This window comes from Adiantum capillus-veneris, chromosome 26 (genome assembly GCF_014529385.1).
Source record: "Adiantum capillus-veneris isolate H3 chromosome 26, ASM1452938v2, whole genome shotgun sequence".
Taxonomy (NCBI): Eukaryota; Viridiplantae; Streptophyta; class Polypodiopsida; order Polypodiales; family Pteridaceae; genus Adiantum; species Adiantum capillus-veneris.
Genome location: NC_140956.1, coordinates 15,298,240 through 15,314,283, shown reverse-complemented (window position 1 = coordinate 15,314,283; position 16,044 = coordinate 15,298,240). Strand labels below are relative to the sequence as shown.

General features: G+C 41.4%; 1 protein-coding gene across 3 annotated transcripts; it reads left to right on the top strand.

The window, feature by feature from the left end:
* Window positions 1-7,403: 7,403 nt before the first annotated feature.
* On the top strand, window positions 7,404-11,544 carry LOC147423046 (serine/arginine-rich splicing factor SR30-like). Of its 3 annotated transcripts, none has more exons than XM_086501021.1 (14): window positions 7,404-7,560; window positions 8,754-8,861; window positions 8,942-9,007; window positions 9,080-9,154; window positions 9,486-9,597; window positions 9,681-9,727; window positions 9,809-9,866; window positions 9,991-10,040; window positions 10,124-10,180; window positions 10,255-10,535; window positions 10,740-10,835; window positions 10,939-10,972; window positions 11,049-11,105; window positions 11,185-11,389. In XM_086501021.1, exons 2-14 carry the CDS (start codon window positions 8,778-8,780, stop codon window positions 11,191-11,193), a joined length of 1,026 nt encoding a protein of 341 aa, XP_086357147.1. In that variant the 5' UTR covers window positions 7,404-7,560; window positions 8,754-8,777; the 3' UTR covers window positions 11,194-11,389. The 3 variants fall into 3 exon arrangements, with proteins under 3 accessions (XP_086357147.1, XP_086357149.1, XP_086357148.1); XM_086501023.1 differs by lacking the exon at window positions 7,404-7,560 and having other exon boundaries at window positions 8,418-8,861; window positions 10,255-10,378; window positions 10,476-10,535; window positions 11,185-11,544; XM_086501022.1 differs by lacking the exon at window positions 7,404-7,560 and adding an exon at window positions 8,422-8,560.
* The last annotated feature ends 4,500 nt before the right edge of the window (window positions 11,545-16,044 follow it).

Here is a 16,044-nt window from a genome sequence, read left to right as displayed (position 1 = left end):
AATGGTAAAGGGCCCCAAATGAGAGATGGTCTATCAAAGAGCAAGTCTAACAAATGGAGCATAAGAACTTAGGGTTAGCTTCATTGAAGACCTCCAATAATGTGTGTAAAAGGCCTTTGACCTTAGGTATGCTAGGGCTGAGCTTGAGGCGCGGGAACCTGACCCAGCTCGAGGTGCTTGTCCTGCTTGTCATGCTTGATGACTAAGGTGCTTGAGGTGCTTCATGATTGAGGTGCTTGACATGCTTGAGGTGATTAATTATTGAGATGCTTGAGGTGCTTGACATGCTTGAGATGTTAGGGTTGCACTTGAGGTGAGAACCCAGCCCAAGCTTAAAGTGCTTATGAGCCAAGTTTGTGGTGGGAACTGGGCCTATGCATGAGGGGCTTGAGGTGTCAAAAAGTCAAAGATTCAATCCCTACAAGGAGGGGGCAAGCCCTACATGAGGGGGGATGAGAGAGAACACCCACACACTCACACAAGGCATGCATGGTACAAAGAAAGCAAAAGGGACACTTGTCAAGTTCCTCCTCATGTTGCCCTCATGGTGTGCCTAAAGCCTATTGGTTGGCCACCCAAGGGGTCCAATAATAATTTAGGAGATTTAATTAATTGATTTAGCATTTATCTAGCCCTCTCTCTCAAAGGGGAAAGGGGGACACTTGTCTCAAGGCTACCCTTGCTGCTTGTAATGCCTCCTGCTTGTGATTGGCTAGGCCTGGAGGGGTCCAATGAGCTTCAAGCATGAGCTACAAGGGGGGGTCGACCCAAGCAAGCTAGGGGGTTGCTTAGGGGGTATACTCACCCATACACACTCACAAACACTCTCATTGTGTTCTATGCAAAGTGCAAGAGCTCCCTCTCCAAGCAAGTAGAGGTTGAGAGCATACACCAACACTCTTGGATATGGAGTGCAAATCCAACCAAGAGCCATGATTCAATGCTTAAGCTTGACATCTCCTTCTTCTTCATTACTATGCTATTATGTATGCTAGCAACAAGAGTTATGATAAGTGAGGAACTAATTCTTTCTCCTACGAAATGTTTCTTCTTACTCTTCCCTACCCTCATTCCCTGCTAGCTCTCTCCACCTTCGAAGGTGTTTGAGGTCTTGGGACTGAGGCTTGGGATAGTTAAAGCTTTCTTCAAGTTTATGTTATGTTTGTGATGCATGAAGCTTTCCATCTTCATTGCATCACCTAGGTCACAAGGAACACAAAGATTGTATTGTAACAAGTCTCTCTCTTAATGGGAGAAATCGTAATACAAATGCCTATTGGAGGGGGGACCGGCTCCACATAAATCCGGTCCTCAACTGTTGTCATGTTCTCTAAATTCTCTCTCTTGCAAAAGTATTGTTCATGCCAAGTTAACTAATTGCTATGATTATGTTGCTATCTTCAATTATGTTCACCCGCTATGCTCACAAAGTCATTTCTCAAAAGTACTCTCATTAATTTCCGCTACTCTCAAATTAAATCGGCCAATTGCATTACATTTACTCTAGCCTAATTCTCATTGGTCCACCTCCAAGGCCATCCAATAGGATTTGAGTACACCTTGTGGGCATCTGGCCTAGGGAGCTGACAGGTATCCCTCTTTCCCCTTGTGTACAAAGGAAGCTTGTGAATGTGTGTGTGTCTTTCTCTCTCATCCCCTACTTCTTGGGCTCACCCCCTCCTATGTAGGAGTTTGTGAAGACTTTTTGGGACACACACAAAGCATCCAATTTCTTAAGCCTTTGACCATTGGACACCACCTTTGAATTTTGGAACCTTAGCATTTTGGAAGTCTTAATGGGCTGAACCTTAAGGTCTTTGAAGCGCATTGTTGCACATAGCTCTTTTGCAGATGGCCCCTCTTTTGGATCCCTACTGTGGCCAGTCTGCCAACTTAACCAATATCCTAGCTTTTTCTCCCATGGCACTTCCCCATATTAAATGACCAGTTTAACATGAGAAAATCATTTAGGAGAATTAGATATTAGTTATTATGACAATTCTACTAAAGTAGGTCGACCCTTGTAGATTATCAAATAGGTCTTATACACGTGGAACGGGAAACCTATTTTTGATAGTAATCCTATTTAGTGCTCTATAGTCGACACACATACGATATGTGCCGTCTTTCTTTTGCACTAGTAGCACGGGTGAACAAAATGGAGATGAGCTTGGCCTAACCATGCCCTTCTCAACTAACTCATGCACTTGCCACCTAATCTCTCTTGTTGAGCTTGAGAAACTCTTAAGGAGGTTTATTAGGCGGTGAACTTCCTAGAAGAAGTTCAATTGCATGGTCAATATTGCCTCATTTTGGAGGTAGTTCACAAGGGATGTCGTTAATAAAAACATCTTGAAACCCCTTGAGAAAATTGGATCTCTAATTCCTTGTGATTATTAATATTTTATTTTGCTAAAGCATTAGGTTTATTTTGAGAATCTTTAACAAAAATCATGTACATGGAAATAGAGCTCTTTATTGACTTATTGAAAGCTTGCGTATGTACAATGGGTATGGTGTTACCCAACTCCTTAGCATCTATGTACATATCTTTTTCCCTATACTTAAAGTAGATTTTCCTTTCAGGGAATTTAACATTGGCAGCCATGCGATCAAACCATGGTACCCCTAGGATTACATCCTTGTGCTTGAGAGGAGAGATAAAGAAGTTCTCTTTGTCCGGGCTTTGTCCACATAGCTTTGGACATGGAGCCTCAATTTCTTGATTAAGGGAGTGACTGAAGCTTCTTGCCCCTTGAAAGTACCATATGTGGGTAGGACATCTCCCATCTCATAGGCTTGGATGCCTAGCTTGGTGGCCAACTCTGTGGATATGAAATTGTGAGTGGAACCAGGGTCAAAGAGAATAAAAGCATCATTTTCTCTTACCTTTCCCCAAGCATGGCATACAGGAGATCCTTTGCGGTGAGCTTTCTCTTCTTTGATTTCGACCAAGGTAGCTCTAAGAGGCTCATGGCGGGTGTTCTTTTGGGGACAAGCGTGGTACGCATGCCCTTGCTCGTCGCACTTGAAACAACGGTTATCCTTGCGATAACGCTCAAGCTCTTCAGGAGAGAGTTTGTTTTTGCCTTTGTAAACTCCCTTCTCCTTAGCTTTGTGATTATTGGAATTGCCCTTAGGAGACTTTTGGACATTGTCCTTCCCCTTAGGCTCATTGGAACCCTTGTTTTTCGTGGGCTTAAGATTTCTCTTAGCCCCTATTTTAAAATTGATTCGAGAAGCCACCATAGTATGGTGTATAATCGCAGATATGGTGCGTGGCCTTTGGGAGTTGACATACTCCGCTATTTCTTCAGTTAAGCCCGCACACAATTGCTATTTTTGATCTCTAAAATCCATCTTTTTGAAGACTACGGCTTTGAGACATAAGTCCCAAAACTTGTCTACATATTTGTGAATGGATTTGTAGGGAGAGAGCTTCAAGCTTCGCCATTTGGTGAGTACTTTTTCTTTGGCCAAAAACTGCTTCATGATGGAAGCTCTTAAAGCTTTCCATGTTTGTGGAGCTTCACCGTTGGCCCGTAGGCTAGACCACCATTGCCTGGCGCACTTTTGAAAGTGCATTGCTACATGGCGTAGCTTAGAGGACTCCATGAAGGCCTCATCTCCAAACGACGCATCGAATTGTTGGATGAAAGCCAAGACTTTGTCCATAGCACCAAAGGTGCCATCGTAGGTAAGGAAAGAGATGCTCTTTCCTCCCTCTTTGAACTTCTTGAGCTTGGACGATCTCTTCCACGCGGCATAGGATTTCCTATGGCCTCTTCTTTTTTATGGTTCAAAAGTTGCACCATTGCTTTCTTCAGAAGATGAAGAATTCGAGGAAGATGGAGAAGAGGGTGACCTCTTTCTCGCCTTTTTCTTGCCTTTGTCCTCCTTGTCTGCACCATCACTTTCTTCATAAGAGGAAGAGGATGAAGAAGATGGAGAAGAGGGTGACCTCTTTCTCACATTTTTCTTCTCTTGCTTTTTGTCATCCCTCTTTGAATTATGGTGTGGAGAAGTGTGCGATGGTCTTCTTCGTTTAGGAGTTGATGTAGAGCGTTTTGCCCACCGTCTTCGTGGAGCCATCTCCGCTGAGGTGGCAAGAGACTCACTTCTTTCTCGTTCCTTTGGTGGGGGCTCTTGAGTTCTCCTTTGGAAAGGAGATTCGTCATCAAGAAGCAAATTTTTGAGCCCTTCGTATGGATCCTCTTCTTCTTCCCGAATCGGAGAGAGGCCTCTTTTGAAAGTCTCACAAGGAGGCTTCTTAGGTACTCTCGCGTCATGGTGGGGAGTTTGGAGAATCCATGAGCACAAAGCTGCCGTTGCACTTCATTTTGGAGGGATGGATTGCCCATGGCTTGTTGAAGCCTGAAAACAAGGTAGTTAACAAGCATAGGGGCATCATTAGTAGCCTGCTCATTAGGAAAATCAAAGTTATCAACATTAATTTCACTCTCTTTACTATTGTCAGCCATTCTAACAAATTTTTTTAGGTGTACTTTGGCACTTCAAGCCCTAGTTGCTACTCCTCTTTACCCCTTTAGAAAAGCACTCAAGCTACTGTACCCGTGGCTCGAATACCATTAATTGCAAGGAATAGAAGAGAGGGTCTTTCAACACCAAAATAGCACTGGCTCCTGTCAAGCTTCTAATAGCTCAATAGTGGTTGAGCCATAGGCAAGCCCCGTAGGACTCCACTATTAAGACCATAGCTCTCGACGGTGATGCCCCATTAAAACTGCACAAAGACAGGCGCACTGCAAGGCTGAAAAATCCCTATTCTACTTACTCACATGCAATTAATAATACCAACCATTTATAGCTAGCTTGAGGACCTACCTTCTCGAGCAAGAAAAGAGAAACCTTGTGCTCTGTTACCAATGTAACATTTAATGGTCTAGTAACTTGTGTGTAGCGGAAAATAGCATGAACATAGTGAGCATATTTCATTAGAATAGATTCCTAATGAGAATAACAAGAGTGCTTGGTTGGAGAGAGCAACAAAAAGTATAACACCTAGTTAGATAGCATGAACAATACTTCAAAAGAGAGAGAAATAAGCAATTGACAACAGTAGAGGACTGGATTTATATGGAGCCGGTCCCCCCTCCAAAAGGTTTTGTATTATAGGTTTCCCCCATCAAGGGAGACATTTACAATACAATTCTAAGTGTTCCTTCAATAACTAACTAGTGCAAAGAAGATGGAAGCTTCAAGCACTAGCAAACACTTAAAACACAACATCAATTCCCTCACGGTCTTAGACCTAAGACCTCACACACCTTTGAAGACGGTGAGAGCTAGTGGGGTATGAGAGTAGATTGAGAGGAAGAAGGAGTAGTCTTACGAGAAAGATGTATACCTCCTCACATAATCACTCATAGTAGCATAGCATAGCTTAGTAATTAGCATGGTAGAGGAGATGAGCATGCATTGAAGCTTAGCTCTTGGTTGGATTTACATCACAAAGCCAAGAGTTGTTGGCGTAGGCCTCCCTTCTCACAAGCTTGGAGTAGGTGATAAGCTTTCCATTGAAGCTTGAAAAGGAGAGAGAGTCTTCTTGCTTCAAACGTGAGCTAGTGTGAGTGTGTGTGGAATAATGACTTGACAAATTCAGCCCCGTCTCTCTCTCGGTTGACCCCTCTTGCAAATTACTCTTGCTGGCACCCCATTGGCCCATGCCAGGCTTAGCCAATAAGAATTAAGTAGCATAAGTGATAGCCTTCTGACATGTGTCCCCCTTTCCCCTTTTGTGAGAGCTTTAGGTAAATAAATAATGCAACTAAACTCTCATTTGACCCCTTTGTCTTCTGGCCAATAGAAATCAGGCAAGCCATTGGGCTGCTGATGCTCATTGGACCCCTTGGGAGACTGTCCAATAGTCTTCTAGAGAGCTTAATTCTTATTGGTTCTTTTATCAAGTGTTTTTAAATGAATTAAAATAGATTTACTTGAGCCTAATTCTCATTGGTCCATCTCCATGGCCATCCAATAGGATTTGAGTGCACCTTCTGGGCAATTGGCCTAGGGAGCTGACATGTGTCCAAAATGCCCTTTGTGTAAGGGAGCTTGTGAGTGTGTGTGTATGTGTGTGTGTGTTTCTCTCTCATCCCCTACTTGCAAGGCTCGCCCCCTCCTTTGTAGGAGTTTTGAAGACTTTTTGGTACACACGCAAAACGTTCAATTTCCATAGTGTTTGACCTTTGAACACAACCTTTGAATTTTGGAAGTCTTAATGGGCTGAACCTTAGGGTCTTTAAAGCCCATTATTGCACTTTGCTCTTTTGCAGATGCCCCCCCCTTTGGATCCCTATTTTCCCTCTTGTGGATCCCTATTGTGGCCGGTTTGCTAGCTTAATCAATATTCTAGCTTTTTCTCCCCTGGTACTTCCCCATATTAATTGATGAGTTTAACATGAGAAAATCATTTAGGAGAATTAGATATTAGTTATTATGACAGCAACATATAAGGCTTTTATCCTTCTCTACTTTCTTGATGGACTCCAAAAGAGGGTGACTTATCTCTACCTATGACATACTACCAAGGCAGCATTTAACGTGCCTTCTGGTGTGGATCAAGGTTTAGAAAGCAACATATAAGGCTTTTATCTTTCTCTGCTTTCTTGGTGGACTCCAAAAGACGATGACTTATCTCTACCTACGACATACTACCAAGGCACCATTTAACGTGCCACTACTACATACGTATTTCCTACAGCAGCCATGGAAAGGCACGTTTCCGGTGTTTTTGTTTCTCCATTGGGTTTTCTATCATGAGCCACTGGTAGTGACAATGAATCCAAGAGAATAATCCCACTCGATCAAGTGAAGGGTGGTCTAAGAAGAGCTACACGGAAGTGCTTGCCTTCCAACAAAGTGATGAAAAATTGGTGCCAACATCAAATCACTAATGAGAATTTCACAACCCTAATCTCCTTGTTGAATACAATGCGGATGTAGGAGGACATAGATTAAGAGAATGGCTTCCATTTCTAATAAATTTTGGAGAGACACTGTGCCAACTCTCCACCATACTTTCGTATGACACTCACTTACATTATGCTTCTTTTCTTTGGATGGTGTTTTGGAAATGTTCACAACAAGAAAAATTGAACTGGTCTTTCGGCTCTATTTGTAGCTCTTAAAGGCGAGAGTTTTGAATTGCAAACATGTTAAGTGAAGACGTTACTCATAAGGAAATTGCGCTCCTTTGATGGATTGCAATCGTCCTTGACACAAAATTATGAATTTTTACAATATTAATTATAGTTATAGTCTGAATTTAGCATAATGAATGTGTTTCATAAAATCATTCTTGTAAAAGCTATCTAGAAACATCTTTCTTTTTTTTGTTTGAAGATTGCTGCCGACTGACTCAGTCTCATGAATTTTCTTAAACAATTTTTACTATACATATCTTACCCTGGTCCCTTACGTCTTTCCAGTTGCGTTTAGAAGAACCCTAGCAGCAGTAGAGGAGACCATAGTCCGCTGTTGTTGTAAGCTCGCTCACCATCGGTCGCCCTCTTCAGTTGCACCCACCTCCTTTATCAGGTACGGATCCTCTCCTACTGCTCGTCTGCTCGTTGACAGTTTGTTATGCCTCTTCTTTTTGTTTGCGGTGCATATATGTATCTCCCTGTAGCAGGGCAGCTAATTTTCTTGGTATCTTTTTTGCTCGCACAAAGGCAGTCTTAATCTTTTTCCATCGAAATCAGTAGGTGAGGATGGTTTTTGAGCCGTATTGCTGGCCTGGATCCCTGGATGAGACTAGAAAATTCACAGGGTATGTCAGGGGGGTGCAGCGACTTTCCTGTGTTAAGCTTCACAGGCATGAAGAGTGCCATAACTAGTTTATGCGGGTTTACCTGTTCATACCCATTCAGAGTAATGAGGGAGTGCCTGGCTCAGATCTTCGTCGGACCTCAGGGTTTCATGGGTTTACATATTTCATTTCCCCAAACTTTGTTGATTTTGTATTAGCGATTTGGGGGAAGTTTTGCAACATGTGCAGGATGTCAATTGTCCCTCGATTTTTCATTAAAGCATGGAGACGAAGTGTGGCTTCTAGTTTTTCAGGTCTGGGCATTCCACGCGGAAGCGATGGTTCACGCCTTGCTTATCTAGTTGATTTTTAAAGTTCCCCATGATTAGAGTCCCTTCTTTTGCTCTATTGTTGTGATTACTCTGCTCATTGTGTGCTTGCTGGTTGATCGTACTTTCAAAACGGAGTTGCAATTGTTGGCTTGCGCTTTGTTAAAAATGACTTGACCTTTGTTTATGAATAGATGCATGGAGCTTGGACATACCAGGAGCTATTCAGCACGCAATAGTATGGTAGTGAGAGAGGGAGGGAGAAGGCAAATGCAAGGGCGACCAGGGGTTCACATATGGCCTCTGGATCGATATTTAGGAGGGAGCGTAATCGCACAAGCAGGAGCAAGAGGGAGTTGATTGGGTTAAGTTTGAATAAGTTGGATCTTGTGGTCAAGGAGCTCTATGGAGCAGAGGAGGGAGCGATGGAGCTTCACTTGGACCAAAGAAAATTATCTTGGTTTGCCTCATAGCATACAACATTAAGCCACAAGATGAATGCAAAAATGTCTTCCATGTTTTTTCTTAGGGCTCCATGAATGCTCCCAAAGTCTTTCTTATCGGTTGCGGACCACTTAGGCATGACATCAACAGTTTTTTAAAACGTGCTCACTTGTCACCTTTTCTTTTTGCATATGAATGATGTGTTGTAGGCTCTAGTCTACACACGGGAAATTATGAGCCGTTCGAGCCGAACAATCTATGTGGGTAACCTTCCTGGAGATGTTCGAGAGAGAGAGATTGAAGATCTCTTTTACAAAGTATGTTTATTTGGGTCTCTATTTCTATGAGGTGTTATATTGTGAAGGGGTCTTTACTTTTTGCATTGTATGGAGGACAGTTTGGACGCATCGTGGACATAGACCTGAAGTTACCTCCGCGTCCTCCAGGGTATTGCTTTATTGAGGTAAGCAGAAGCTTTAAATGAAAGCTGAAATTGCCGTTGTATTGGTCTTCTTATGGTGATTTGGCATTGCAGTTTGAGGATGAAAGAGATGCTGAGGATGCTATCAAAGGTCGAGATGGTTACATCTTTGATGGGTGTACGCTAAGGGTATTATTCTTTACTTGTCAGTGTTGCTCCTGTACGACAGGAATTCCTGTTGCATGCATGCTTTGGTGAGAGCAGCGAAAAGTTGCTTATATTTTAAAATTATAACTCGTTGCTAGACAGTGAAGACTGAGTCAAATTGTATCAGGACCATTGTAGGACTGAAGACATTGGTTTAGCTTTGACAGATGTAACGGCTTAGACTGTAGGTTTTTCTTGTAGGGCTGCCTTAGTTGTCTTAGAAATTGGTTGTGCTATTGTTTGTACTAGTTGATCATTGCTTAAATTGGTGGTTTTCTTACTTTGAATGCGAGTATTGCATGCGTTGTTGCAGGTTGAACTGGCTCATGGTGGTAGGGGTCCATCATCTTCATCTGATCGACACAGCAGCTACAGCTACACAGGTGGAAGAGTTGGTGGTGTTTCAAGGCGATCTGAATATAGAGGTATACAAGGTCTACATTCACCACTATATCAAAATCTGTCTAAGAGACTATGTAGGCTAAATGTATTCTCCACGCTCTGGCAGTTGTTGTCACTGGTTTACCAGCTTCAGCATCTTGGCAAGACCTTAAGGTTTGAACTCTGCACCGCTTTGAGTTCACTGTTTTACACACTATGAAAGAGTTAGTCCTCACTTTTTTTTTTGTATTGCAGGATCACATGCGTCGTGCTGGGGATGTTTGTTTTGCTCAAGTTTTTCGCGATGGAAGGGGTATGCGGTTGTGATGCTTTAATTTGGGGGTGTTGTCATAGTCTAAAGAATAATATGCTATGATATATAGTTTTGATAGGTGATAACAACACATCTTAGTAGTTTTTTTTGGATTTCTTTGCAGGACTGGTTGGTATAGTTGATTACACGAACTATGACGACATGAAATATGCGGTATGCTGAAATGAAGAGAATGGTATTAGTCTTCAATTCATGTTTTTTAAAGGGCCTTCCTTTCACCTTTTTCACTGCTGCAGATTAGGAAACTTGATGACTCAGAATTCAAGAATCCATTTGATCGAGGATTTATAAGGGTAGGAAGTGGTGGGAAGATCTAGTTGTTTGGTTCAATTGAGAGTAGCTTTGTCATGACTTTTGCACTTGGCAGGTAAGAGAAGATAAAAGCAATGGAGGGAGGAGGAGTTACAGCCGTAGCCGAAGTTACAGCCGTAGCCGAAGTCGCAGTTGTAGCTACACAAGGAGCCGTAGCCTTAGCTGGAGCCCTGTTAGAGGTCGTAGTAGGAGTCTAAGCAGGAGCAAGAGTAGGAGTCGTAGTCCGAGTCGGAGCCCAAGCAGGAGCCGCAGTCGAAGTCTTTCTGGAAGTCGAAGTCGGAGTCGGAGTGGAAGTAAAGGCAAAGGTCGCAGTAGAAGCCCTTCTCCAGTGCGTAGGTAAGAATCTTCTTGCCACTTCCTAGCCGACGGCAATTCATGCATGTGTATGTAGGAGCTCTTTTCCTTTTGTGGTTTTGTCAATTGCTTGTTATCTTCAATACTGTGAGTTACGTCTTCACAGTCGGGTGTTTAGTAAGAAACTAGGGGGGTTGCTTACAATCTGGTCCATTCCGAGTTTCTTACCCTTCTTGTCCTTCTCAGTGGTTCACGCAGCAAGACTCGTCGGAGCAGGTCAGCATCTCGATCGCGGTCTCCGTCTCGTTCTCGATCTCAATCTGTCTCCCCTCATGGCAACAGGTCTCTATGGCTTTAATTACTTTTTGCTGTCTGTGGATGGGTTGCCGGCAGTGATAAGTTGGATGTGTTATCGGTATTGATAAGCTTTTTGTCTACTCTACAGAAAGCAGTCCCGTTCAAGGTCTCCCCGGGGGATGGTAAGTGTAACTTTGTAAACCGCTGTAAATTATCAACTTCCTTTCCATAAGTACAATGAATTTCATTTCTGGGCAGCCTTCTCCATCAAATGATAGGGACAGGAGCCCAAGTAGAAGCCGGTCATTTTCTGCTGTAAGTTTGTAAGCCTTTGTTTGGGAAGATGTACAAGCACCCATGCATGAATCTGACTTTGTGTGTTCGAACTTTGCAGGAAGGCTGAGACTGAAACTTTGTCTCCGGTTGTAATTGAATGTGCCGAAGGGCCTGGATGTGTCGAATCAGTGGCATTCTGTTTATATGGATTGGGCCTAGTTTTACTTTTTCGAGTTTGGGTCATTGTAATGATGTGATGCAAACAGCACACCTTTTTATATCATTGATCATGGAAGTTGGAAGGTGCTTTTGAGCTTAGTTGACACGAATTTTACATTCTGTGTGTTGAAGTTCATTCATGTTGATAGGGATGGCAGCTGCAGCCAGGCTATCAGGGGTGGCTTTGCATTCTCTGTTGTATGTTGTGTCTCGGATTGGATGCCCTACTTAATTTACAAGGTGGTCGTTCTAAGCAAAAGTGGTTTATGGCAAAGCTTCCTATTAATTGCCCTACCATAGTGTGTTGAAAGTGAAGAATGCTATTGTTTAATTTAAGTGTCAAGGTTCTTTAGAAGTCAACACTCTTTAAGAGCTATGGTGTACATGAACCCTCGATGTGGAGGCAGTGCCCTTTTGCTGATGAGCAGTCACCTTACATAATACAGCATGGAGAGGGTAAGGGTTGTATGGGGTTTAATGTGCTTTTTTGGGATTGTCATTTCTGCGACCTGTCAAGTACATTGTCAAGTGACAGCAAAACCATGTTTGTTGATATGCATGTTTATTAATAATAATCTGGCGAAGCTTTCTGATCGCTTAGTTTGTTAAAGTGGCTTGTATGTATGTAGTGTGGAGCAGCCAACTCTAGATCTCTCAAGCTTGTTGAAATGTTTCCATTATTGGAGCTATTGTTGATGATCTTGAAAAGTTAACTTGTGGCCAGTCTGCTAGCTTTTAATTTACTGGGAGAATTTCTGACTGGCATTAATTGTGCTATATTCTGATCCACCAGATACTGTCGTGCTTTGCTCCCAGCCATAATATGGCGACTTATTATTATGCAGAACATGCATTAATGGAATGTTAAGTATTGCATTTACTCAGCTCGAATTTTGGTATAACTTATGAGCTATTTGACTTGCCATTCAATTGCTATTGTAATTGGAAGTTTGGATTTGGGAGCCGTACTATAATTTGGGTGGCTATATGGCAGTTTTTGGAGAAATGTGTAGTGACTGTGGACTGTTTCAAGTCAGAAAATGTGTCATCAATGGTGGTATGAAATTTGCACCTTTCAAGAAAATGAGGAGACTGCGAGTGGAGGGTGATACACAGGTTAGTTTCGGGACTGGAATATAGTGAGTTGTCCTAGCACACTCGGCCATGGGGCAAGAGAAGAATATTTTTAACGTCGCAGGAAACTATCCAAGAGGCTTTAAGGATCTATTCGATGAGGAGAGTTGAACTCAGGTCCTGTCCTATTGTTCCAATAGCCTTAACAAAAGGTAGTCACAATAGTCTACACAAGAGAACTAGAAAGGTACTGTTTGCATGTAGCATATGGCAATGCTACATTGGTCACTTAGCCAATTTGCTTCCATGTGTAAAACATTGCTCTTGACAGTGAACTCCGCATATCTTAGCCAAGCTTTCGAAATCTCGCCATTCCTTCACATAATTAAAGCCATGTCCAAGTCAGCAAAGCTCTCAAAGGGGGTGTTTGACCCATTACTCAATGCCTCTTTACAGTAAAACGAAGGGTCAACTAAATCTCTGAGCAAGAGGATGCTTAGTTAATGCCCCTCATAGAAGACATGTCTGAAAAGGTTTGCCATCATTAACTTGCCATGTGCTAGTAATCCACGAGCTTTATCCAACGGGCGCTCCCAAGGATTCTGTGGTTTACTAGGGTTTTACAGAGGCAAAAAACCCCCACATGCTTCTAATGTGCGTTGTAGTTTCAGAAAAGTTTCTTCTATAGATGGTACCTAGAGACCTATTGGAGCTCTACTCTTTATCACACTTAAAACTTACTGATTGTAGTCATCATGTGTCTTCTGCCCAATTCTCAATGTGGGTGATATCCAATAGTTTTTAAGCAACTAACCAAGTTCTTACCACCTGTTTGCAAAAACTTTAATGATGACTTTTTGTTGGGTTCATAAGCCTATTTGCTGTAGAATGACCTCATAATTGGACAATAGATAGGAATTAGATTGGACTTTGTTTCACCCTTAAGAGGAATGACATATTTGTCATACGAGAATTTTTTTCTTGTATTTGGATTTTGTATGGAAGAGCATTCTTTGGATTCATGCTACTTGCATCCTTCCTGCTTGTGGTATGAATGAAGTTTCTTGTGGGAGCTTTTGCTCCTCTCTCTCTTGCTAGGTTGTAGTGCTTACAACATTGCATCAATAGTGCTCTCTATCTTGGGAATGTTCCTACAATGTTAAAATTCCTTCTCCTTTTCTTCTTGGTCGTCATCTCTCTCTCTCTCTCTCTCTCTCTCTCTCTCTCTCTCTCTCTCTCTCTCATGAATGAGGTGTTCGCCTTTTGAAGAAATGGATGGTTTTTGCTTGATCCAAATGCTTCTTCTAAAAGCTCATTTTTCAATGTCTGTTTTTTGAATGCAAAAGTTGAAGTTGAAAGCAAGCTCACTAGCCCCATATCGTCCTCATCCTTCTCTTAATGGTGTACTTGGAACTACCCATGACCCTCCATTTCCATCCATTCTTGCTCTTAATAATCCCCACCATCAAATTGGTCGGGGATATCTTCCTTCTTCCTTCTTCCTATGAGCTCTATGTGACCCAAAATACCAATCTATTTTTTCCCATTTCATTTAAGCGTTCTACTGTAGAAGATCAATCAAGAGATACACCACCGGGCTTCCATTACCGAATACTATTTAGAGAAGATGGGGCTCATTCAATTGATGGAACACATCAAGGGAGATTATTATGTTTGTAATAATCTCTCATTGACAAGGCACATTTAAGCAGTTAAACCTAAAGTCCTACTTTGAATTGGCATTAGAAAGTTAAAGGAGTTAAACCTAAAGTCCTACTTTGAATTGGCATTAGAAAGTTAAAGGGAGCATTTCCTCCATATAAACATCAATCTAGGATTTGAGGAATCAGCATGATAGTAATTCAAACTTAAATATTGTACATGGTCTTTTTGATATATCTTTGCAAGAATGCGTTGAAATGGAAAGTAATTGTAAGTAGGAATGTAAATTGTTGAGAAGACACTGCGCCTTCTTCCAAACCTAATCAAAGCTATTGAACCATCTTCAAGTGAACATCGTGGAGCTTAGGGTACAAAAATAATACACGAGCCTCCAAAAATAATATCTCTTAATTTTCTTACAAAGAGCTAGGAGCTGATAAATGCGATTTGGTACAAAATGAAATGGATAATGGATAGGTTCACTATGATTTGAGTATGTAAACCAAGTTCTTTTTCACATCATCATTCATGGAACTTAGTGGTCGTGATGATGCAAACGCATAATTGTGATCATGTCCCTTGTTGAAGTGGTCGTAAATGCAATGCATTCCTCTATAACACCCTTTGAGCTCCATAAAAACAAACAGTAAAGTTTCACTTGTTTCCGATATAAAAGACAATAATTACGAAGCTGATTGATTTGTTCATGATTTGGATACTACACAAGCTAAGGTGATGGAAGCTTAACAAATCAATGGAAATTTTCATAGACTTTATCACTAAAATTTCTAGTTAAATTCCAACATTTAAAAGAAAATGTGTGTCTTTTGTGGCCATTCAAAGGTGAATAACGATTTGATTTAGAGGAAGAAATAACTTGGAATTGAAGATATCCAAGAGATATTGATTGCAATGTAGGATATCAATTCTTACAAAGACCATTAGGTCTCCCCAATCTAAAAAAAAAAAAAAAAGTCTTTCAAAACATATTAAGCGCGCAAGTGGAGGGTAAGTTTAGAAATGAAATACAAATGAAGGTGGAAAGTCAAAAGACCTTTTGTGTCCATATGAAGAGGTAGTCCGCTTCACATTGGTATATTTGTGTTTCTCTTCTCCTTTATTTTTTCTTTAGCGTTCTTTTTCTCTTTAAAGTGTCCTTGCTCTCTCTCTCTCTCTCTCTCTCGCAATGTTTTCTCACATCCATCTAATACTTGTTGAAAATCTACGTGCTTCATCAGTGCCCATTGCTACGTGATATAGATTAGCGCATCGTTTCTGTTGTTTTTGAGGGGATCTTTAATTAGGAATACAAGGAGCATTATATGGGGGAAGTGGTATTGAAGAAAATAATTTGACATTAAAAACTATATAGTCACTCTTCCACACTAATGTCAAGCACTACGTCATAACTACAACATTATCTGTAGTGGTAGCTTAGCATGCCACCAAGTAGCAATTGGGATACATTTATCTTAAAAGTAACATCATTAAGCCATAGTAGTAATCCCTTCAATATTGATTCAGAGACCTTAATAGAGAATGATATCAAAATTACTCTAGGACTCTACAATGTATTGAGGCCATCCAGGGAACATGCAATAAGCAGGTTGATCTTGAATCAAACTCCAAGACTTTTTTGTTTCTCATTTATAAAAAGTCTTTCAAAACATATTAAGTGCGTAAGTGGCGCGTAAGTTTAGAAAATGAAAAGACAAATAAAGGTGGAAAGTCAAAAGACCTTTTGTGTCCATATGAAGAGGTGGTCGACTTCACATCGTGTGCGACATAAACATAGTATAAATTAACTTGGCTTGAACAATACTTTTGCAAGAGAGAGAGTTTAGAGAACTTGACAACAATTGAGGACTGGATTTCTGTGGAGCCGGTCCCCCCTCCACGGTCCCCCCTCCAATAGTCATTTGTATTATAGATTCTCCCATTAAGAGAGACTTGGTACAATACGATCTTTGTGTTCTTTGTGACCTAGGTGATGCAATGAAGATGGAAAGCTTCATGCATCATA